Source organism: Anabrus simplex, chromosome 1, assembly GCF_040414725.1.
Source record: "Anabrus simplex isolate iqAnaSimp1 chromosome 1, ASM4041472v1, whole genome shotgun sequence".
Classification (NCBI taxonomy): Eukaryota; Metazoa; Arthropoda; class Insecta; order Orthoptera; family Tettigoniidae; genus Anabrus; species Anabrus simplex.
This window is the reverse complement of record NC_090265.1, coordinates 808,129,854-808,156,395: the sequence shown is the minus strand read 5'-3', so window position 1 is coordinate 808,156,395 and position 26,542 is coordinate 808,129,854. Positions and strand designations below refer to the sequence as shown.

The 26,542-nt window shown below is 37.9% G+C and overlaps 1 protein-coding gene across 1 annotated transcript in view; it reads left to right on the top strand.

Moving 5' to 3' along the window:
• Ing3 (Inhibitor of growth family, member 3) overlaps positions 1-24,070 on the top strand; it is a 103,721-nt gene extending 79,651 nt beyond the window's left edge. Inside the window, exons 8-9 of the mRNA XM_067136328.2 lie at positions 228-516; positions 22,591-24,070. Of these exons, the coding sequence (XP_066992429.1) occupies positions 228-516; positions 22,591-22,707 (406 nt within the window). The 3' untranslated portion in view covers positions 22,708-24,070. The remainder of the gene's footprint in view (positions 1-227; positions 517-22,590) is intronic.
• Positions 24,071-26,542: the final 2,472 nt, after the last annotated feature.

Below are 26,542 nucleotides of genomic sequence, written 5' to 3'. Positions count from 1 at the left end.
TCTTAAACTTAAGTCCTATTGGTAATTTTTGCATGGAATTTCTTTTCAGTGATTACTGTTGTCTCTGCATCCATTCATTTTAAATTTATTTTCTAATTTTAATTTTAGAAAAGGTTTATTTGTGTTTTCTTCCCAAAATTCCCAAGTATTGTTAGTGTTAGCATAGTTGTACTTTTGATATATTTTTCAGTTTTTGGGCTCAGAAATATTTGTTTTTCTATTTATAGGAAATCAACACCAATGACAGCTGCTTCGTCGACACCTTCTTCTGCATCTGTTTCGTCAGCGTCAACTGCCTTGCCTGCTCCACCTGCAGTTCCTGTGGCCTCTATACCAACTCCAGTAGTTCCTTCACCCCCTCCGCCACCAGAAGTGGAAGATCACAGTACAGATGCTGATGCGTCTGTTGATCCAAATGCAGAGAACCCTGACTGGACTTATGACCCGAATGAACCACGATACTGTATCTGTAATCAAGTATCGTATGGTTACATGGTTGCCTGTGATAATGAAGATGTAAGGACATTGTGATTTACTAAAACATTTCAGTGAATCCTGAATTTACCAACTTCTACAGTACATAGGTTTTGTGTAATGTAGATGTGTGTGGAATTCTGAAATACTAATACACTCTATAAAAAAATATAATTATCTTGATTACTTGTGTTGATATACTGGACAGCTCTAATTTTTTTCTTTGACAGAAGTGCTCTTTTCACGTACTAACTGAAAGGTACTTTACTCTCTACGTAAAAGTTGATTTATGTTTCATGTAATAAAATATCGTATTGACCCGAATATAAGACTATATTTTAAATGTTAAAATGAACTTATAAAAACAGTAGTCTTCGTATATGCAGTCTAATAAACTCCTTTTCACGAAGGCCTGTTTGTATCTTATGCAGTGGGAGTTGCCATGTGCATCACAGCTGAGCTCAAGTTCACAAATAAAGTAATTTGTTTTGAGCTTTTCTTAAATTTTCCAGTTTGTGACTTGTGAGGTATTGTTGCTTGACTTGGTGTTATTGGATTAATTACCTTTGTTTTGATCATTATTCTAGTCATAGTAGATTGTGTGGATTGTATTCATGACTTTAGATGAATAAAGAAGAGATAGAAACTTATAATATAAACATATTGCAGGTTTTACATCAGTCAAAACATACTAATAATGCATAGGCTTCAAAAACGTTCTATGTTTCTGAGTGTAACATAAGAAAAGTTGAAGAATGCTGGCATATCAAGGAAAGCATTCCGAGGAAAAATTCTGGCAACAGAATCTAAGGCAAGCCTAGGGTGCTGTAAACATATTGTGATGGGTTATCGAGATCCGTAAATCTAAAATTACTACACACAGAGATAGCGTGTTTTATTATCCACCAAATTTATTGAACTATTTTGTACAGTTATTAGTTTACTTAAGTTTTCCACTTGACATAGTTTCTTCTCATGATACCAACACACTAACATGCACATGAACACTATTGCATCAAACTCCTGTTCTCTACATGACTTCTTACAGGGCAGTATCTCTCCAGAACAGTTCATTTCTAGCAAGCCTTGTTGAACTCCTCGTTTCTGTCTAATGACTCGCTCCTGATAGATGAATTTTCAGGGACTCATGACTGTCCGGTTACTTTCACTCATGCTTGATGCACTTAAGACCAACTCCAGACTGATTGGCATGTGCCAGTTGCGCTCTTTGGAAAGGCCAGTCATTTGGTTCTCCAGATCATTGTGGGCACCTGGTCCTTTGTTAAGGAGCTTCCAATTTATTCTAGAAAATACCTAATTGCAAGCCTCAAGAGTTCACTGGTGCTATTGCTTTGCTCGCTCCTGGCCCTGTCGACATTGTTGCTTCTCCACCGCTATTATTGCTCTCACTGGCATTATTGTGTTCATTTTTGCTTGTGGAGGCTGCTGAATCCTATAGACTACATCGTTAATTCTGGTGATAATTGTGTAGGGAACCGACTGGAACTTCAGTAATTTTCCCTTTGTCTGTACAGATCGATATAGCCACACTCGATCACCTTACTGGAATCCTTCTGAATTTGCCTACAAGGTCTTATTGCACTTTCATCTGGTTGCTAGCTCTGTTCAGGTGTCATCAGGCATACTCGTGGATGTCTTTAAGCTGCTCTACCAGTTCTCATGCGTAGTCATTTGCCAGTTGTTCTTGCTTTGGAGCAGCCATCCCGAATATTAAGTCATATGGCAGTCATAGCTCTTTTCCCAAAACCGAGCTCGATAGCTGCAGTCGCTTAAGTGCGGCCAGTATCCAGTATTCGGGAGATAGTAGGTTCAAACCCCACTGTCGGCAGCCTTGAAAATGGTTTTCCGTGGTTTCCCATTTTCACACCAGGCAAATGCTGGGGCTGTACCTTAATTAAGCCCACGGCCACTTCCTTCCCATTCCTATCCCATCATTGCCATAAGACCTATCTGTGTCGGTGCGACGTAAAGCAAAAAAAAAAAAAAAAAATTCTTTTCCCAAAGACTATATTGATGGGTGTTATGCCTGTAAACTTGTGAGTGGTTGTGCAATAGGCTATTAGGAAGATGGGCATCCTCTCATTCCAGTCCCTCTGATGTGCTGACACCACTTTTCTTAGATGCTCTTTGATGGTCTTCATGAACTGCTCTACCATGCCGTCCGGTTGTGGGTGGAGAGGTGTCGTTTGAGTCTTGGGTACACCAAGATGCTGCAGACTTCCTTCAGCACTGTCGATTCAAAGTTCCTTCATGACTGCTGTGCAGCTACCTCTGAACCAGAGTGGAAGAAGAAGCTTTTAACCAGGGCATCAGTCACTGCTTCCTGTTGGGGGGGTGGTGTAGACCTCAGGTCACATAGTCAGATAGTCCATGGCTAGAAACAGATAGCAATGGCTAGAAACAGATAGCATTTTCTAGTGTTTAATTTGGAAAATGGTCCTTTGATGTTGATAGGTATCCTCTCAAAGGGCACTCCCACGCTATACTGCTGCATCAGGCCTATAGTTCAGGTATGAGGGCCTTGGCTCTCTGCACAGGTATCATACATTTCGCACATCTTTCGATATCTGTCCTCAGATGTATCCACTAACGTTGCCAGACCCAATCCAAGATGGCCTTCAGTAGTGCTTCTGTGTAGCTCATCCACCACTTCCATCCTTTTGTTCCTGGGAATTAACTTTCCTGGGAATTAACTGCTGGGCAACCTTCTTGCCATCTTGTTCATTATGCTATGCTCAGCGATATCCTTCCATGCTGGTCGATGTCGTGACTAAACTTCTCGCAGGATCTGTGGCACATTCTCAGCCTTCTGGTGCCACAGCTCTTACAGTTTGGATGTCCACTGTACCTGCCTGCCTCTCAACCTTCTGACAGTGAGTGCAGTTCTTAGGACATCGTTACAATGTTTCCTTCCTCGTTGATGTTCAGCAGTGAAGTCATATTTCTGTAGGCATTGCACCCACCGAGTTCTTTGTCCCTCCAGGTTTTTAAAGGTCAGTAGCCATGTCAAGGCAGAATGGTCAGTGCATAGATGGAACAGCTACCGTACAGGTATTTATGGAAGTGCTCCATTGTCTTCACGATGGCCACCAGTTCACAGCAGGTTCACACAGTACTTCTTCTTGGCTTTGGATAATGTCTTGCTATTACCTTTTCCTGTCCATCCTGGATCTGTGACAGCATCCCACCTATTCCCACATTGCTAGCATCGGTGTTGATGACAAACTTCTTTGCAGGCTTGGGATAATGCAAGATAGGTGCTGAGCACAGGTACTCCTTGAGCACAATCTGGCCTCTGCTTTTGGTGACCATCAGAATGACCTGTTCTCCTGTGTGACCTGCATCAGTTGCTTCGAGATGTTGGCGAAGCTGGCAATGACCCTCCGGTAGTAGGTACATAGGCTGAGAAAACTTCTCATCTCCTGCTAGTTCTTTGGCACAGGCCAGTCTCTTAATGGCTTCTAGCTTTTCTGGGTTTGTGGTTAGTCTTAACGATGACCCAGCATGGCTTAGGTAGTGTATCTCCTGCTTAAATAATCAGCCTTTCCCAGGGTTAAGTTTTAGGCGAGCACCTTGTAGTTTCTGGAATACCTTGTGGAGGTTTTTCAGGTGCTCCAGGGACGTACATCCTACCTAGGTAGACCAGGCAGACGTTGTGCTTGAGCTCTTTCAGCATGGACTTAATCGGTTGCAGGTGTGTTACACAATCTGAAGGACATAACGGTGAAATGCCACAATCCTTGGCTGGTAGAAAACGCTATCTTCACCATGTGGTCCAGCACTACCTGCTTGTATCTCCTGGGTTTAGAACCTCCGGGCTTTGAATAAGATGTCTAAGGTGTTGTCAGTTCAGGGTAATAGAAAGCAATCCTTCTTGATGACGTTGTTTAGCTTCTGATGACCGATGCAGAAGTGGAGCTCGTCTTTCTTCTTCTTCTTTACCAGCACTATAGTGGATGACTTTGGACAGTTAGATTCTTTGATCATCCCACGCTTCACTGAGCATCTGTTATCTCTGTTTTCTTGGCCAAAGGTACCCAACAGAATGGTTGTTTGATAGAGATAGTGTTGCCGGTGTTAAGGTGATAGAATATCTTGTCAAGTCCTCCTGTAGCTAACCATCTCCTGTTGTAAAAATGACCGCGTGAGTTGGCCATGCTGTTAGGGGCGTGCAGCTGTGAGCTTATAAGCTATAAATTTCATTTTTGTTCCGTATTGAAGTGCAATTATTATAAGAATAAATTGATAAAAGGGTCTGAAATATATATATATATATATAAAGTACTGTAATTATGTAATGTCATTTATTCTTATAACAGCTGTGAGCTTGCATTCAGGAGATAGTGGGTTCGAACTCCAGTCAGCAGCCCTAAGATGGTTTTCCATGGTTTCTCATTTTTAATACTAATATTACTGGCTTTATATCTCACTCATGGCTTTTACAGTTTTCGGAGACGCCGATCTGCCGAAATTTAGTCCTGCAGGAGTTCTTTTACGTGCCAGTAAATCTATTGACATGAGGCTGGCATATTTGAGCACCTTCAAATACCAGCGGACAGAGCCAGGATCGACCCTCCCAAGTTGGGATCAGAAGGCCAGCGTCTCAACCGTCTGATTCACTCAGCCCGGCGGTTTCTCTTTTTCACATCAGGCAAATGCTGGGGCTGCACCTTAATTAAGGCCACAGCTACTTCCTTTCTACTCCTAGCCCTTTCCTATCCCATCCTCACCACATGACCTATCCGTGATGGTGCAACGTAAAGCAACTTGTAAAATAAATAATTAAAATACAATAGAAGTCTGTTATAGCAAGAATTCACAACAGCGGAAAATTTACTCACTAGAGCGGATTGTCGTTATATCAGATTTTTAAATAAAAGTTGGAAAACCCCTCATACACATTACAATCAGTATGAAATGGCAATCAGTTTGTTCAAAACTTGCGTTTCTGCAGGTGATATCCACACTGCGGCTTACTTGTTTGTTATTTTTCGAAATCCGATACTATGTGAAAGTGTATGTTTAATTTCATTTGAAAAAAATTGCAGCACCGTATTTCTCCGAATCCAAGACGAACCCCACTTTTTCCTTCAAAAAATTTAAATCAGGCTCAAAAAAGTGCTTTGTAAAATCATATGAATGCCTTTGTTGTAGAGTACGCATATTAGACTATTTTTTAGACGCCGAACATTGGCTTTCGTTATGCCGCATTTTATTTGTGGCTGCACAATTATTCTTTATTTCTGGAGGTTTAATGACCATCAACTTAAAATTTACATCATAATACCGAAGAGAACCTGTTGAAAATTTGCCGGCAATACCTATTCCATGAGTCTCTACAATACGGTGCTCCATCAAGAAAATATTCTTGCTGTCTATAAAACCATTACGGTCCTTTTACTCAGCGTCACATATAACCGGCTACCATTACACGCGCGTCTCGCCGCTTTCCGGGTTCGGCCAACTTCAGCGGCTTTCTATGTATAGGCCTAATAGCGGACGTTGAAGGTCAACGAACGAGTTTATTGCGCCACGGGCCATTCCACCCTTGCATTTTTCGTGCACATACCTCACAATTTCATTTTCAACTTCTTTAAAGCGTCCTTGTTGTGGACCACCAAATGCATATTTTGTACAGTACACATTTTTTTTAAAGCTATCTTGGTCTTCACGCTGATGCCAAATATTGGCTTTAGTTAGGCCTGTGCCATATTTTCTTGCGGCTGCACAATTATTCTACATTACCGAGTGTTTAATAACCATTAACTTAAAACTGGCATCATAATATCAACGAGAGATAGTAGGTTCGAACCCCACTGTCGGCAGCCCTGAAAATGGTTGTCCGTGGTTTCCCATTTTCACACCGGGCAAATGCTGGGGCTGTACCTTAATTAAGGCCACGGCCGCTTCCTTCCCACTCCTAGCCCTTCCCTGTCCCATCGTTGCCATAAGACTTATCTGTGTCAGTGCGACGTAAAGCAACTAGCAAAAAAAAAAAAAATCCGTTGAAAAATTGCCGGCAATACCTGTTCCACGTATCTGTATGACTATCCATCACGAAAATATTCCTGCTGTCTATAAAACTTCATTTTACTCAGAGTCGGATACAGTAGACGCGTTATAACTCTGCCAGTGAGTAGCCGTGGCCTTTCTAAGATTTTGACGGCTCGCATGTTTTGATGCCATTCTGCAGATTTGAGAAATGATTTTGTAGAGGCTAATAGAATGTCACTCTCTCTTCACTATTTCCCGAGATCCAGTGATGTTACACACAGCCACTGTACAACCGGTTGTCATGGCTAGCGATGTATAATAAAGAGGCTGTTGTTAATTGTCAACGAATTTTGTGTGTGCATGCATGTGCGTGCGGGGGTGAAAAGAAGCAGCATGGTTACTGCGGTAGTTGCCAGTGGTATTCATTACTGTTAGGCCGCGAATGCAAGACAGCCCTTGATTTTTCGCATGAGATTCTGAGGGAAAAAAAGTCATCTTGGATTCGGAGAAATATGGTATCACTCCAGAGTTTTCTTCTTCAAATGGCGTCATCTAACCTAACCGCATATGTGTCATGAAAACATATTTGAAACGCATGTAGAGAAATGAGTTACCCTCGCTAAAAATTTACATGTGAAGAGCCCTTCCGAAATTTAACTAGACGCGAGAAAATATGAACTATCCAAGAAATCAGTGATGCACTCTGCCATATCTTGAGGTGTATCACATTCCTACTTAATTTCAGTATATAACATTAAAATTAAGAGATTGTTTACTTCATCCGTTATTTTTAACGAGCTAACAACTGCTATCGGCCACGTTATTTAAGCATTTATTATGTAAACTTCTTATCCTCTTTCATTTTGAATTTTCTTTAGAGAACAGCAGTCGTTGGGTGTTACTAATTGACTCCAACATCACCTTCGAATGTGATGAGAGAGCTCGCAAATGTACATAATGAGAAAACGATACCGTTCCAAAATGATCGATCACATTTTGTGCCAAACATTTCAGTTTCCTTGTTCAACAGCGTCACCTATCCTAACTTAACCGTACTATACATATGAGGAAAACGTACTTCAAGTACCAGTAGAGAAATGATAAACTTCTCGCTATAAATTTACATAATAATAACCTTTCCATAATTTAACCAGACCCAAGAAAATATAAACTAACCTCTGAAATCAATTATCCACTCTGCCATATCTCGAGGTGTATCCCAATTTTTACTTAATTGCAGTATTTAGTATTAAAATTAAGCGATCGTTTAGTCAACCTTTATTTTTAACGAGTTAAGAACTGTTATCGGACACGTTATTTACAAATTTATTATGAAGATATGTTCTCTTTCATTTCAAATTTTCTTTACGGAACAGCAGTCGACGGGTATTGCTAATCGACTCTGACATCGCCTTCGAATATCGACGAGAGAACTGGATAATGGACAGAGAGAGGAATCGATTCCGAAGATAATCGATTGCATGCAACATAATCGCTGGGGTGCATAAATATTGGTAACGAAAGAAATCGCGCACGCTTAATCGCTCGTAATAACAGATGTGTCAGCGAACCGAAGGATAATACACAGTTTAATATAGCAATTTCGAAGGGATAGCAAAACATTGTCGGTATAACGGTGTTCTCGTTATATGCTGTATTCGCTGTAGCAGACTTCAACTGTATTGTGAAAATGTTCCAGAACTCCACAGTTTGCCTGTTGAGCTTCTCCATGCAGCTCAGCCATGAGTTATACTACCTTTTTCTCTTCTGTCGACCCATTATTGTTGGGTACAGTCTCGAACTGGGTCCAGAACGCCATCCACGATGTACTCCTAGGTCTGGTTCTAGGGTAGTTTTCCTTCCTTGTAAATCACTCATCCCATGCCTCAAGTCTTGAACACTGGACTACACAATCTGAGGTATTGCCTGAAACTGTTTCTATCGACTGTTTCATTCATTTCCTGCTTCAAGTCTGGAACATTGGACTCAGCAGTCTGAGGTATTTTTTGAAACTGTAACTGCTTGTTTACAGTTAATCGCAAGTTCACTCTCGTTTGAGTTTTCCTGTTGGCATAGTTTTTATTCATGATTGTAACACATATTAACAGCAATGTGTCAAACTGCTGTTCTCCACATGGCTTCTCACAGTGCAGTGTTGCTCAGAACAGTTCACATCTAAGAAGTCTCGTTGAACTCTACATAGCCTTCTGATGGACTCATTCCTGATGAATGACTTGTCACAGATTCATGATCATCTGTTTTCTTTTAGTAGTTTCCACTTCCAAATCATTCTTAACCGATTGAAGTCTGAATTTATTCTGAACTTGTTTGACCCCTGTGACTGAATATTTCTTAGCTTAGTTCTAATGTAAGGGACGACTGCCCTGAAGGATCAGAACACTGGAATATTTACTGTTTTTTTGTTTTTATTTATTTCTTAACTTAAAAATAGGTTTAGTATGGTCAAACTGACAGCTGAAAACAACATTTCAGCAGTGGCATCCAGAGTTTTTTTGTGTGTGGTGTGTTTTGAAACAGTCTTCCAAATGAAGAGGAACAAGGCACTTCTTGCACTGGAATATAAAGCTTTCTTTGTGCTCCAGTCATCATTTAGGTTAGGTTTTGTATTCTGTGACATTATTATAATGAGAGCTAAATAAGCCTCCATTTCATGTATGGATACATCAAGAAATCAATGGATTGACTCTGCATTGACCGCTGAAATGGAATTTTACTGGATCATTCGGCTCGTGAATCCAGGTTCAATCACTCGCGCTTACATTGCTTTCGTTTACACACTCCTCACTATCCTCACTGCTTTCACTATTGTCATCAAAATTACCGTTACAGAATTCATCATTTATTTCACAGTCACTTTCATTTAGAACTTTGTTCACCCACTCATAAAATTCACCAGATTCGATAGAGACTTTATTGTGCTCAGGCCTTGGTGCTGCCTTGATCACAATCTAAACAAACTACATGTGTACCTGAAAAGGTATCGACCGAAGATAAAATACTTAAGTGAAATAATTTATAGTGGTCAAGGAACTTCCAAACACTTCAATACACGCTACAGATATCATTAGTCGGCACTATCTCTGTTTATGAATAAGAAATTCAAGATTTAAATGGCGGACGGGCAGTGCCCGTTTTTCATCATTACGACAATTAGGAGCCGAGGATGGGCAATGCCCGTCTTTTGTCTCCAATAGGTTAATGTCTGGTCCATTGTTAATCAGCTTCCGGCTTCTTCTCGAAGCTTCCTTATTGCGTGCATCAACAGTTTACTGGCGCTTTTGTTTTACTTGTTATTGGTCCTGTCCACATTGTCACCTTGGTTAATTTATTGCATACCACCTCACACTGAACCTTCATTGCTTTAATATGACATTGTGTTTGAGACCAGTATTCTGTGTTCAGGGCTATGTTTACAATGTCTCATTACAGTTGCGCAATGTCTACTGGCAAATTATGCCGATAAATTGGTCGCCTATCAGGGTTACATAATGTGACTGAGGAAAATATTTTATGTTCGTACATTTACCCTAGGACTTACTAAGTTATAAGAGAATTTGAATATGTTGTGGTTATTCACTATTTACTTTTCCTAGTAAATATCTTCTAGAAATTCAGCATCATCTTATGTGTGAAGCTGTCTTATATTCGGGCCAATACAGTAAATTGTGGTGTTTGAAGGCAACATTTCTCATTTTAACCCGTGCACTGCTTATGCTTAACTTCTTGTTGAGCTAACATAGAGCTGAAATACAGCAACTCTAGGATGATAACTCAGGGTACTAACATATATATATATATATATATATAACAATGTGCTTATGTGTGTTGGGTTCTCTTAAGATAACAGATTTTTAAAAAATCAGTTGAGGTTTTCAAGTTTCTCTCCAAGTCGTTGATTAACTGGATGGAATTATTTTATAGTACACCCTGGAATCCCATGTTACATACACCCAGTTGTTAATTTATTGTATGCCAGTTAACTGTCTTTCCCCTGCAATACTGAGCAGTACAAGGCTTGAAAGATCCATGCTCCGCAGGGGCGTAGCCAAGGAGAAGTTACTGGGGCTTAGAACCCTCCCCGCCAATGGAAATTTTACAAAAATAAAATTAACAGAAACTGACAATAAACATTAAACTAAATAAACATTCAGAGATATAATTGTAGAACCAACAGATCTCTTGAATATATTTTCTAAGAAGCCTTGAAAGTTGGATTTCAGATTGTAAACTGAACATACCATTCGCTGTAAAACTGTTGACCTTGATCGTATTGTTCTTGTTCTGTATTTTAATGCAAGATTTTGTAGTGTACCACAGTGTGAAGATCAACATACCATATTTATTCGTGTATTAGACCCCTTGCGTATTAGACGAAGAAAATGACCTCCCAATGTAATTCGTCAGAGAAGAACAACGATTCCGCTTCTAAGCGGGTACATGTCTTATTGCAGCTCTGATGACATCATAAAAATTTGTGAATAGTTTCGTCCATATGACCCACACAATGAAAACATGTGTCGAAGCCATGTGGTACATCTGTGTTTTGTAGTTAAGAAATGTCCGCCTCCATAGCATAGGCCTATTGCAACTCTGATGACGTCGCACAAATAGGTGAATAGGCCTAGCTTCGTGTCTGACCCGCACATTGCAAGCATGCATCAGTCATGCTAAATGTCTGTGCTTTTTAGTTAATAATGTCCACCAGTGTAATGGTTAGCACAATTAGCTGCCGTTCTTGGGAGTCTGAGTTTGATTCCTGGTACCGTACTGCCAGAGATTTACGAATGGCAGGAAGGTTGATATGCAGTAAAAACGGTACATATAACTCCCCTCCACTGGGGGTGTGTGTAAAAAGAGCTGTACCACCTCGGAATGAGGAAACGAGTTTACTTTTGTTGAGAAATATTTGCAGTTGTTGCTATTTATATAGCAGGCGAGATCATTAACAAAGTGGTCGTTTTATATCTCGTAACTCGGGCCAATATAGGCTTTTTTGGTGGAGAAGTAAATTTAAAACGTGATAAAAGCTATCCAATTCAAACTTTTGTTTTACTCGCCAACGTATCTAACGAATAATAATAATAATAATAATAATAATAATAATAATAATAATAATAATAATAATAATAATAATAATAACATTAATAATAATAATTTTATTTCCCCACATACTTTAAACAATTTTTGGAAACGCCAATCAAAACATACTAGGATATGCATTAATAAAGAAAAGAGACAACGAACGTACAAAGTTAAACATTATGATAATAAAACGCATTACCGCCACACCTGTAGATATCCATAAATGTAGCGCACTTTCTTGTTATTTATTTTTATTCTTTCTGTCGAGGAATTTTAGGCGTTATCCGGGCGATAACATACCTAACCTAAACAATATGGTCTTATCTCATGGACAGCTGTTTACGTAAATCCTGATGTGATAAATGTAGAGAACAAGCATGAAATATACTTAAAAAATAAGGGTCTGGATTTCAATAGCCACAGTTATCAAGAGAATGTTTGCAGTCACTATGTATTTCATTCGGAAGTACAACTCGTAACATACGCTAGTTGTCAGCTGGTGGTTTGGCACGCCTTCTACAGCACAGCTTTATTCAGGAGTGGCTTCTGCTACACATACACCAACTGGCAATATCAGAGACCATCTCCAGAAACCATTTGGGAATAGATTCACACTGTTTAGACTCTATAGTCGAAAACTAATCTATTTTTAAAAGGTTCAAAAGGACAGGACCTCATATGCTCTCGATTGCAGTGCATGGCTCAAAGAGAATGAAGCATGGCTGACACGACTGATGGGATGGCAGTGAAGATGACGTCTCTTGTATTTACGACACGCCGGTGGCAGGGCAGGGAAGTTGGCGGCTCAAGGCGATAATTCAAATGAAAGCAGTGATCAGGTTTACTGTGTGATAGGCGAACTGCTCAACCGACAGAGGCAAATGACTGGTCATTAACTTATTTTGTATCAGTATTGCATTATATGATAATACGATACCCTGATCCCTTTTTTCTATGGGGTCGAGTATGGAGTGAGACAAATCTTCGTAGCGAGTTTTTACGACCGCATGCCCTTCCTGATGTCAACCTCATCAGAGGAATTAATGAGATGTAATGAATGACGTGATATGAATGACTAAAACGGACTATATTTACTTTATATGTAGGTCTAAAAGTCGTGTTCACCATTTATTGTCTTTTTACATTTAGAAATACTGCCATCCAACGAAAATAGCCAATATAACTCAAATACATTCATAGGTGTAGAACAGGCTCGGCCAACTGGCTAGCGTGTGTTGTAAGAGAGACCGTGTGACGTCGGAGAGACCATGTGACGTAAGAGCGCAGAAGGTGGGGAGCCGCTGTCGTAGACTGGAGACGAAGAGACAGCCTCGCTTTGTAGTAAACACATGAAGTGCCATACATGCTGGTGGCTACGGCTTTTATAGACACTTTTCACAAAAAGCCACACAAATCCTTCTTATTTAAAAATTTATCCCTTAGTTCTCTATCACACTGTAAATCTAATAACTCTAACTGTAGGTCCAGATAAACGTTATCTACAACTGAAAATGGCGTGGTTAAAAGTTTGTATCACGCTGCAGATTATGATCAGTATCAAGGCGAGGAAAGGGTACGTGTAATTACAGAACTAAAAGGTAAAATAAATAACCATGTCGAGCATTCGATCAGTAAGTCAGAGTTCGACTGAGTTATAAAATATCATATTTAATTGCAAAGAAACTTAAAAACCGTTCAGTGGTGGTGAATTCGTAAAGGAATGTTTAATTCTAGCAGGTGAGGAGTTTTGTCTAAATATCATTCAAGAGTTCGAAGCTACCAGCTTGTCCGCGCACACAGTGTCGACAGAAATTCAAGACCTATCTGATGATGTCCACCTACAATTATCAGAACTGACAAAAAGCTTCCGGGCATACTCCTTAGCAATTGACGAGGGCACAGATATTTCTGACACGGCCCAGCTAGCCGTTTTCATACGAGGGGTTGACAAAACTTAACAATTTGGGAGGAAATACTGGATTTAGTGCCTATGAAGAATACCACGAAAGGCATCGACATTCTCAACTGCATTGTAAGTGTTGTTGAAAATGCTTCTTTGCCATGGAACAAACTAGTTTCAATAGCAACAGATGGTGCACCTTCTATGGTAGGGCGCAATTCTGGAGTAGTTGGGCTCATAATATTAAAAAGAAAGGTTTCCCCGATTGCATAGGTTTTGCAGCGGGAATGTTGAGTATATTAGGTTCAACGTATGCCTGTGAACGAATCTTTTCTATTTTAAATCAACAAAACCAAAATATTGAAGCCAGTTGTCAGATCACGATTTGAAGAGTGCTCTTAAACTTAGTGTTTCCACAAACATTAACTCCAAATATTGCAAAACTAATAAACGAAACAAGACTACAAAAATCAAAGAAACCCACGAGTGGCAACTGAGTATCGATATCATGAGATAAAACGTATGTTTTGAGTTTACAGATTACTCTCTGTACTATTTTTGTTGTAAAACTGTGCTGTTTGTTACTATTAGCACTATTTTTTACAGTGGGTGATATTGTAAAACACAGCAATTTTGTGTTCAATATCAGTTCCGAAGATTTACCGGAAAAAGTTAGTTTAGTTTGTATATGTAGAAAGAAAGTTGCTTTATAACTTTTATATTAATTCATAACAAAGTTACGTTACAATAAATTATGTGGAGAGAAATATGTACTACACATACCGCATTGTACTACCTGCAGCCCTTGGGCCTCCCCCTACGAATGAAGTTGCATTTCCCCTCGCCCCTCTAGCCTTCACTTCTCAGTTACAGTACTAAGTACTTCGTTTCGCTGCCCGAGCAGAGTGTGTGACATGTTACCTGACATCACATGTACTCGCAGTTGGCTGACACTGGTGTAGAATGTTTACACGTACAATTTATAGCTCTTTATAGCCTAGAAGTCATGTGTTCGCTGCACAAAATTTGAGGTTATCGCATATTGGACCCCTTTACTTTTTGGCTGTAAAAGTGAGGAAAAAGGGAGTGTAATACACGAGTAAATACAGTAATTCACTTGTATCAGGGTCCGTATGACAGTCTTGCATGTGCGCACCACACATGCACAAGCACCTTCAATGTTTTGTATCATTATTTTGTAACTATAAAAAACCCCATCGGCTGGTCCTGTTAAACCAAAAACCTACCTGAGTTGGTACGGCATTAAATCATTAGGGATAAAAAGATCATGTAAAACATACATCTACCTAAACTCTATTATCATCTTACTGTCTGTTTTTGAAAGAATCAGCAGAATCATTTCTGAATGAACCTACCTTCAAGAGAAGTGCTACCATTGCTATAAATCGAGTGTGATGTAAAACCAGTGCCTAAAAAGTAAAGTGCTTGTACACTGAATGAAACTTTTCAAAATGACACCGAACACAATTGAGATATAAGCAAGTTAATAGCATGCAGTTATAGGTGGTCATAAGAAACAACAGTTGTTTGATATGTGTTCACAGATTTATGGAAATTCGATTCATTTTCAGGTACATATCCTTTCTTATTAGAGAGTTTAATAATAATGATTGATCACTACCATACTCATTGTTGAGCAAGTTATGGATTACTATGGAACAACAGACTTATTTCAGATTTTCATTTTTCTTTCCTTAAATAATTTTTTCCATTTATACACTTGTTGACAATGGTTCAAAATTGATTGAAATGAGTGAATGAGCTTCCTGACTAGAATAACCTTCAGAGTATGTATCACTCACATCAAAATTGCATTTTGATTTTCAGAAACAAGAAATTCTCAGGTTATTGTGGAGGAGATTAGTTTAATTCCTGTTATTAGTTATTCAGGAAACAATAGAGTACATTAGAGGAAACTTTAAAGGGAAACCCATTTCTGAGAAGGTGGTTGAATCTCTCTTATGCTGGTTTTGTACATGTGATGAGGAAGCATTGTTTACTGAGAATTGGTCATTTTCAGCTACAGTCGAAATCGGTTATAACGACTCCGAAGGGACTGCCAATCATTGGTCGTTATAGCTGATATTCGTACAAACCGGTTTTGTGTTGCGTTTTTTCTAAAAATGTTATATCTGTAAGTTTTAGTCTGCACACTTACATGGTTAATTAACAAAATTAAATTTAAAAAAAAAAAATCACTAAAATAAGTACAGTAGAAGTCTGTTATAGCGAGAATTCATAACGGCAAAAAATTTACTCGCTATAGTGGATTGTCGTTATATCTGATTTTTTGTAAAAGTTGGGGAAGAAACCCACACACATTAAAATAGGTATGGAACGGCAATCTGTTCAAAACTTGGTTTTGGCAGATTTCCATACTACGGCTTACTCGTAAGTTATTTTTCTTCCGAGACAGTATGAACACATATGTTCAATTTCATTCTGAAAAATTCGATTAGTATCACTCCAGTGGCTTCTTATTCAAACAATGTCATCTAACCTAACTTAACCTCACATGTATCATGAAAACGTATTTCAAGCACCAGTAGAGTAATGATAACCTTTTCGCTATAAATTACTCGGAAATAGCTTATCCGAAATTTAACCAGATGCGAGAAAATACTGTGAAACCTTGTAGTGCGTTCCTCATTAAGATGATTTCTCGCTTAGCACCTCGTAAATTCGAAGTCCCGATTCACATCGTATTAAATCTATTTAAACCTACCTACCTTATCACGTCACAAATTTTCATTATTACCGCTCAGTACGATCACATTTTTCTCAGTCCTGATGTTGTTTTTTGTCATCCCTTGTGAAAGGAACGTTATTTTCCACACAGATTAGAGCCCTTGTCACAGGAGCAAGGTCGGGGAAAGTTATGCAAAAACGGGAAATGGCCTTGAATTCTGGAAATTTAGAGAGTAAATTATAGCTTTGGGAAGCAAGCCATTAGTCTTAGGAAAGTTCAGTTTTGCTTTCCAGTTTTCATTAACATTGCTGAATAACCCAGTAAGCCTGTTTTGTGTTTTTATTTCCAATCCATTCTGAAGTTAGAAATTTATTTTGTGTTGAGTGACACAGTGAAGGGCAGTGAATATTTGTCGCGTGATAGACTACGTAAGGATTAGGAACATAATCGTGTGAAGTTGACTAGCGTGGTGCATATTTGTCTTGTGGTAGCCCCTTTATAGATACTGAAAAAATTGTGAAATTGCTTACTAATGAAGACAGAATCCAGGAAGTGAACAGGCATCCACATCTTTCAACTGTGCCCCGTATGTTGAAATTCGCACCTTCGAGTTTCGTCTCGAGTCGATCAAAGTGTTGTCTCATTCAAGATGACCATCAAAGTAATTTCTCTTGCACATGGCTGAGCTTAACCTCCAAATTCATGGTCGAAGAGTGTGATCAGAAAACGATGTTTAATCCACTGGTCTGAAATAAGGCTTCAGCTGACATTTGTTTTAGAAAGTGTGTAATCTGCAATAATACGCTGATACTTTTATATGCCCCACTGCAAACCTTTTTATATGTGTTTCAGGTGTTTTACACACTTTTTCCGAAATAAGTCATCCACTCTGTGCTGTATTTTGAGGTGTATCACATTCTTGCTTAACTAATTGGAGACGAAAGACAGGCACTGCCCGTCCTTGGCTCCTAATTGCCGTGATGACGGAAGACGGGCGCTGCCCGTCCGTCATTTAAATCTCAAATTTCTTATTCATAAATATAGATAGTGCTGATTGTTGACATCTGTAGCGTGTATTGAAGTGTTTTTGACCACTGCCAATTATTTCACGTAAGTATTTTATCTTCGGTTGATATCTTTTCAGGTACATGTGTGGTTTGTTTATATTGTGATCAGGGCATGCAGTGCCAAGACCTGAACGCAATAAAGTCTACCGAATCTGGTGAATCTTATGAGTGGGTGAACGAAGTTCTAAATGAAAGTGATGGTGATATAAATGATGATGAATTCAGTAAAGATAATTTAAAATGAAAGCGATGTATGCGCGAGTGATTGGGCCTGGATTCACGAGCCTAATAATCAAGTAAAATTCCATTTCAGCAGTCAATGCAGAGTCAATCAATTTATTTCTCAACAACTGCTTGAATCTGGAACAGAGTTAGATGTATTTAGTCAATTCTTGGGCAATAATTTTTGGATGCAGATTGTAAACGAAACTAATAAATATACACACAATGCAATTCTGACTGGCAGGGATTATGGAAATACACAGAAAGATGTATCTGTACATGAAATGAAGGCTTATTTTGCACTCATCATAATAATGTCATAGAATATGAAACCTAACCTAAATGATTACTGGAGCACAAAGAAAGCTTTATATTCCAGTGCAGGAAGTGCCTTGTTCCTCTTCATTTGGAAGACTGTTTCAAAACATACCACATAAGAAAAACTTTGGATGTCCCTGAAATGTTGTATTCAGTTGTGAGTTTGGCCATACTGAACCTTTTTTTCAGTTAAAAAATAAAAAAACCAACAAAAAAATACAGTAAATATTCCAATCTTTCAGGACAGTCATCTCTTACATTAGAACTATGCTAAGAAATATTCAGTCACAATGGTCAAACAAATTTGGAATAAATTCGGACTTACGTCGGTTAATTTCGGTAAAATTAAGCGATCATTTACTTCAGCCTTTATTTCTAATGAGTTAACTATTGCTATCAGCCATGTTATTTACGCATTATTACGGAAACACGCTCTCTTTCATTTCGAATTGTGCTTATAGAACACCAGCTGAAGAGTATTACTAATTGACTCTGATATCGCCTTTGAGTTCCAATGTCGACAAGAGTGTTCGCTAGTGCATGTAGCGAAAAATCTATACTGAAGATGATTGATCACATTCAGTATAATTGCTGGAGTGCATAAATATTGATAATGGAAAAAATGAAGATCTTTCCTTATATTAACACCTAGGTACTTACATTGATCCCCAAAAGGAATTGGTACCCGATCAACGCAGTAATTAAAACTGAGAGGACTTTTCCTATTTGTGAAACTCACAACCTGACTTTTAACCCTGTTTATCATCATACCGTTGCCTACTGTCCATTCACAACATTATCAAGGTCATTTTGCAGTTGCTCACTATCTTGTAACTTATTTATTACTGTGTACAGAATAACATAGCCTGCAAAAAGCCTTATCTCTGATTCCACTTCTTTACACATACCATTGATATATATAAGAAAACATAAAGGTCCAATAATACTGCCTTGAATAATTCCCCTCTTAATTATTACAGGGACAGATAAAGCGTCGCCTACTCTAATTTCCTGAGCTTTATTTTTTAGAAACATAGCCACCCATTCAGTCACTCTTTTGTCAAGTCCAATTGCACTCATCTTTGCCAGTAGTCTCCCATGATCTACCCTATCAAATGCCTTAGATAGGTCAATCGCAATACATTCCATTTGACCTCCTGAATCCAGGATATCTGCTATATTTTGCTAGAATCCTACAAGTAGAGCTTCAGTGGAATAAACTTTCCTAAACCTAAACTGCCTTCTATCAAACCAGTTATTAATTTTGCAAACATGTCTCATATAATCAGAAAGAATGCTTTCCCAAAGCTTGCATGCAATGCATGTCAAACTGACTGGCCTGTAATTTTCAGCTTCATCACTCTTTCCTTTATACACAGGGGCTACTATAGCAACTCTCCATTCATTTGGTATAGCTCCTTCAATCAAACAATAATGAAATAAGTACTTCAGATATGCTATTATATCCCAATCCACTGTCTTTATTATATATCCCCCGAAACTTTATCAATTCCAGCTGCTTTTCTAGTTTTCATATTTTGTATCTTACTTTAAATGTCATTGTTGTCATAGGTGAATTTTAATACTTTTTTAGTATTAGTCACCTCCTTTATCTGGACATTATCCTTCTAACCAACAATCTTTACATACTGCTGACTAAATACTTCTGCCTTTTGAAGATCCTCGCATACACACTACCCTTGTTCATTAATGATTCTTGGAATGTCCTTCTTGGAACCTGTTTCTGCCTTAATGTACCTACACATACTCTTCCATTTTTCAATAAAATTTTATGACTGCCAATTATGGTATGCTTGCCATCATGTTATCCGTTGCTAGATTCAGTTTCCTAGTAAGTTTCTTCAATTTCTCCCTACTTCCGTAGCCATTTCTAACTCTATTTCTTTCCATCCTGCACTTCCTTCTTAGTCTCTTTACTTCTCTGTTATAGTATAGTGGATCTTTGCCATCCTTACCACCTTTAAAGGTACAAACTTATTTTCACATTCCTCAACAATTGCTTTAAACCCATCCCAGAGTCTGTTTACATTTTTATTTACCATTTTCCACCAATCATAGTTACTTTTTTAAAACTCCCTCATGCCTGTTTTATCAGCCATATGGTACTGCCTAATAGTCCTAATTTTAATACCTTCCCTTCTTTCACGCTTATTTTTAACTACCACAAAACAGCTTCGTGATCACTAATACCATCCATTACTTTGGATTCTCTATAGAGTTCATCTGGTTTTACCAGCACCACATCCAGAGTATTCTTCCCTCTAGTTGGTTCAGTCACTTTCTGAATCAGATGCTCTTCCCATATTAGCTTATTTACCATTTGTTGGTCATGCTTCCTGTCGTTCGCATTACCTTCCCAATTGACATTTGGTAAATTGAGATCACCCGCTACAATCACGTTCCTTTTCCTTATTGTTTCCCACATAGCTGATTATGTTATCAAATAATTCTGAATTAGAATCAGTGCTATCCTTTCCTGGTCTGTACACTCCAAAGACATCAAGTTGCCTATTTTTAGAGATGAGCCTTACACCTAGAATTTCATGTTTGTCATCTTTAACTTACAAAATCTTCTTTCACCAGAATGAATACTCCCCCTCCTATCCTATCTCAACGATACACATTCCAGTTCCATGAGAAAATTTCTGCATCTATTATAACATTTCTCAGCCATGATTCAAGTCCTATTATAATATCTGGTAAGTATACATCTATTAAATTACTTAATTCTATCCTTTTCTTTACAATACTTCTACTGTACAGTTCAGCACTAACATTTTTATGTCATCCCTACTTGACTTCCAGTTCCCTGTTCCCTTACCACCGCTCCCTAGGCCACACCGTTTCCCTGAATGTACCTCCCTATAACCGTTCTATACAAATTTCCTAACTTATATGTACCGCTGCAGTTTAAGTGAAGGCCAAACAATTTCTTTGCTATGCCTACGTTTGTTTTCCAATTTTCTAATCACCATATTATGTGTGACTTTTTTCAGTATTAAACACTTCCCTTTTTTAAAAAATGTTATTCACAGTGATGCTTGCCTTGACTATTTAAGAGACAGACTGATTTGAAGTCTACAATAATAAGCGTTACATTGTTGTGAGCAATCCCCAAATATATAACAAAAAAAATCAGCATTTTGATAAAAAATGTGATCAAAATTAGTCGTTTTATGTGATATGTCATAATAAGCTATGTCATACTAAGTTATTTTTTAAATACACTACAGTGTTTATATAGTATTTAGACCGGACCGTTAGATTTTGACGTTAAATCAAGTATGTCGTTAAAAGCGATGTCGCTATAAACGGTTTCGACTGTATATTGGTTCTGTAGTTCCATACTCATTTTGTGGGGATTGGCAACCTGAGTACTTTTCTACTTCTAGTTAAGTAATGGAATTCTGGTCAGATATTCCTTGTCACAATTTACTTTCAGTTAGGTAACTTTTTTTCCTTCTAATTTGCTACTTGTCAGCACTATGTTGTCTCTTTTTCAGGTACTGATTATGCTTAAATGTTTGCTTAACTTGTAAAATCTCGTGAAACCACCAACAATTTAACATGACTATGTCATTACAAAGGAATGATTGCAATTTGAAATATTGAATGATCACAATTTAGGAGTCTCCCTTCATCCATTTCAAACCTTATTTTATATGCTGAAAGTACTGCTAAAACTTTGGCAAATTATTAGTACCTTCACTGCTTCATGTTTGCAATACAGCCAAAACTGGTTAGAACGTTTTTGTGGGGACCGAAAAAAAAAACATCATAAAGAGGGAATGTGCTAAAAGAAAAGAAAAGCAATTAAGCTGTTAAATTTAAGGTTCTGTTTGAACGTAAAAATAAAACAAAAATGAAAACAAAGAAACAAGTGTTTACAGTTATAATTAATGAAATAAATAATGAAATACATAATACATTTTAAGAACACCGACATAGTAAAACATCAAGAAAAAATGTTCTTAGAGATGAGAACTATACATGTCGCTTACAATTATGTTTAAAGTTATTGTAGGAATGTCCAACACATCAGCGATTTGTATACATTTTGTGAGTGGATTAGCATCCACTTTTTCAGTAAACTTTAATTTTTCATCATTTGTAAACTGTCTAGCTTTCTTCTGCTCCATAACTGAATGTCCTGCAAACCACTGTGCATAAGTACAGTAGGCCTACTTTGTGTATGTTGTTACACAATTCACTTACGAACATAAAATTAAGCACAAACACGTCAGCTGTATACGCATGTACATTAGATGTAATTGACGTATGTTGTTATACAGTGCACTTACAAATGTAAAATTATGCACCAACACGTTACATGAGCTACTGTTGCATGATCCAAACAAACGTGCCCACATCAAAGACTGGCTTGAGACTGACGCTCCCTGCAGCTGTAGGCCGACACGCTAGGACCATATCCTCACCCAGGCCACTTGTTGCTAGTGCATCGTGTACGCGAGGAGCACTAATTTAAATTTCTTATGGTGGGAATTACGAATGTACTAAAGAGACATAAATGTGCTATCCGAGTTTCTTTAACATGTACTTAATAGGACATGGACTGGGACTTTTTAATAATGACATAATAACCAGGGAAACATGCTAGAGAGGGATGTCTTAACCAGTTTTGACTGTATACTGTATAATAAGTATCTTAATACTTTATTGTCCAATTGTTTAATTTGGAAGTTTTATTTACTTCAGCTTTCCAGTGCATTGAAAACTAATAGTATATGTTATAATTTCAGTGTCCATTTGAGTGGTTTCACTATGCCTGTGTGGACATCAAAGCACCACCTAAAGGTAAATGGTATTGCCCCCAGTGCACGTCATCAATGAAGCGACGAGGTTCCAGGAAGAATTAATGTTTATTCTTATAATTATGAGAATATCAGTGGAACTGTTCCTCCATTTTTCTCTCTGTCTCCATGTCTTTCATTGTTCCCCTTGGAGGATGTGATAGTTAGTTTGCTAGGGGAACAACTGTCATAATAGCAGTAAATAACATTGTGGGAAATAGAAAGTTGGAAAATTTATTATGTCATTGAAGACAAGCAGCATTGTAACTGTACCAAAGCATGTGAACCATTGTTGAATTTATACGAATTTTAAGGTATTCGATTACTTGAAATAATATTTAATATTATTTGTTCCGGTATTTTGAGAAATAGTGGTAAATATTATGTTGTTTTGTGTTCTAATTTTGTAATTTGTGATTATTGTTTATGAAATGAACTTCAAATTTCATTCATAGTGTGTTGATGTATCCTATCTCGTCAGCAAGCAGTAATGTGTTCTTTGACTGGTCGTGAGGTATTTCTACAACTCTGTACTTAGTTCAGGTTTGGCTGAATTAGGTCTGTTTGCATGCTAAAGGATTTTTACAATAACTGCATTATGCAAAAATAAGAGATAGGATGATAATGGTAAATGCTATCCCTTTTCTTTAACTCCCTCATTTCTGCATCCCTTCCAATCTTGATCTGTTTTGCAATGTATTTTGTATTGTTTGAGTATGCCCCCTTAAGCTCTATTTTTTTTGCTATTTGCTTTACGTCGCACCGACACAGATATGTCTTATGGCGACGATGGGATAGGAAAGGCCTAGGAAGTGGAAGGAAGCGGCCGTGGCCTTAATAAGGTACAGGCCCCGCCTTTGCCTGGTGTGAAAATGGGAAACCACGGAAAACCATCTTCAGGGCTGCCGACAGTGGGGCTCGAACCCACAATCTCCAGATTACTGGATACTGGCCACACTTAAGCGACTGCAGCTATCGAGCTCGGTTTAAGCTCTATTTCCTTTGCCTCTCTGAACAAGTGCAATAATATAGCATTGGAATTCTGCAACACTTTCCCCTGCATTAATTAATACTGAATGTCCAGCACCTTGGCTAAATGGTTAGCATGCTGGTGTTTGGTCTAGGGGATCCCGGGTTTGATTCCCAGCCAGGACAAGGATTTTAACCTTCATTGGTTGGTTCTGATGGCTTGGGGGATGGGTATGTGTGCGGTCTTCATCATTAGACTTCATCTTAGGTAGGGCTCCATCCTCATAGACGCGCAGGTTTGCTTATACAGTGTTAACTCGAAAGACCTGCACCAGGCCTCTTTGGAGGCCACGCTATTTATTTTAGTATTAATACTAAATATTGAATGTATATTTTAGAATACTATCCAGTAGGTATGACTGATATGCCATTCTGTAGAACAACAAAATATTCTTTTGTAAAAATGCCTTATGTACTTTATAAAATTGTCTTGAATTGTCAATATGCATTTTATTTCATGATTAGCTGTTGACTCCATTGTTGACAGGTTAGTTTTTATACAATTGCAGCTGTAATTCTATCCAGCAGAAATAAGTGGCAGTAGAAGAGACAGCACACTACAACTAATAACAGTCAGTCACTGTTATATTGTTGCTGATCTGTGTATTTGGGGTTTTAGACCTTATAGGCCATCTGAGTTTGTTTTCTTCTGGCTTGGCATTATGACAGCATCTGAGGCCTAGGCCTTCTCTCCCCTCCTTGATGATTCCTTTTCTCCCCCCCCCCCCCTATTCTTTGAAAGCTCATTCCTTTACATTTTCTTCTCATTTCAATAATCATCTTCATTAATCTCCTGATTGAAAGGGACAGACGGTTATGCACCTTAAAACGACGATCATGACATCTTAAAATTTCCATATCAGTGAAGCTTGCTGTTGATGGATTTGGCAGTCAAATTTGAATGAGTGAATATATCCATGTCTCTTGTCAAAAAAGCTGTCATGATGTAAAATGTTCAGAATAAAATTTTGTTTAACACATTTCTAGGTTAAGTTGACCATTTTGAAAATATCAACTAGATTAACTTCCATCTTAGCCCCTTTTCCTCCAAATTTATTAAAATGCCAATTAGCCCAGTCTTCAAGATAACATGTATGTAAAATATATGCCAAATTTCATTAAAGTTTACTTTCCCATTTTCACAGGATACTTGAACAGTCATATTGTATACAGAAATTGTACTGGTGGTCTCTGACATCTTTATAAGTACAGTAGAACCTCGATAGTTCGAAATCAGTTAATTCAAAATCTCGCCTAATTTGAAGAAGCTCTCGTTCCCGGAAACATGAGGTACAGTTTTGCATGTTATTTAAATTGTTTAATTCGAAATACAGGTAATTCATAATTCGAAGAACAATGTCGGTCCCATTACCGAAATTCAGAAGTTAATTCAAAACTACCTTTACATTTAAAAAATTAGTATTTTACAGAGTAATTTAAATTCAAAATTTGTCGGTGCCATGAAAGAATGCATCTTCCGGAATGTGCAGGGGTAGCTTTCCGCACTTTCACTCACTTTGGTGTGTCTACAGTGTGCTTCATATTTGCTAAGTTCGAGTGAAATCGTAATTCTTTTGTATTCAGCGTTTTAAGGAATGCCACGATATTATACAACAGGCTATGTGCGGAGAAACATAATCCGCAAACACTGGCGATGCCGACAGTTGGCGAAAAAGCGTGGCTTGTATAATCAATTTGTATGCACCAAACATTATTGTCAGTGCCAATGAAACTGCATTTTTTTAATGCCGAGCCCAAACGGACTTATAGTTTTAAAGGAGAAAAGTGCCAGCCGGAAACTCATACAAAGGTAGGGGTCACTGAACTCTGTTGCATTGCACAAAGAATCGCAAGACTTCCTTCCCTCATCATATAAAAGTTCGATAAGCCACGGCGTTTTAAGGGCGTCAGGCACTTTCCATGCAAATACAAGGTATCTAAAAATGCGAACAGTATAGTAATCAAAGAGATAAAGCATTTGCACAGGAGAGTCAATATAATTTGTCCTCTTCATTGAATTGTGTTTTTGTCTTCTTTCTTTTGTTGTGTGAGGTTATGTTTGCCAGTGAGTTATCAAAGTACATTATTTGAATACTGTAAATGCACCTTGTTGGATAGATACCTTTTGGAAATACTGTAGTTTTTTCTTTTTCATGGCATTTGAAAGGTTTAAACTGTGAATCAAGGTTAATTGCATGCAGTAACAGCTCTTAGAATATTTTGTGACACCGCAAGGGTTGGCAATTCTGAATTATGAGTTGGCGGTTAATTTGAAATCACGTAATTTGAAATCTGTTTTTTGCGTCCCAACGACTTTGAATTAACAAGGTTTTACTGTAGTTATGGGAAAAGTACTAGAAAAAATCAGTTGGGCTGAATTACGGTTACCTGAGGATTATTTTCCTCAATTACAAATTACTTTTTCACTAAGTAATCAGTGAAATTACAATTAGAATCACTTCACTGAACCCCAGTCTTATGGAAATCACCAGGTTTTTTTTTTTTTTTGCTTGGGGCTGGAATGATACTGAAGTTTGTCAGGAAAAAGATATTACTTCATTTTGTGTGTGTGTGGTGGTGTTTTTCGTTTTTGTTTTAGCTTAGGGACATTAAGTTGCTATCATCACACCTTGGAACTTAACATTACTTTTCCCTGTCATTTTTATTTTAGGTAGTGATTTAGAATATCAAATAATTTACTGATTACTTTACAAAATAATTGGCACCTAAAATTCAGATCGCTAAGCGTCAATCTTCACAAATATGAGGATGGGATGTTACCACCTAATCAGTACTATATATATTGATTGTATTTGTGAATTTTAGACCCATCAGTATGGAAAAATGAAATTAATATCACATAAGCCTGAAT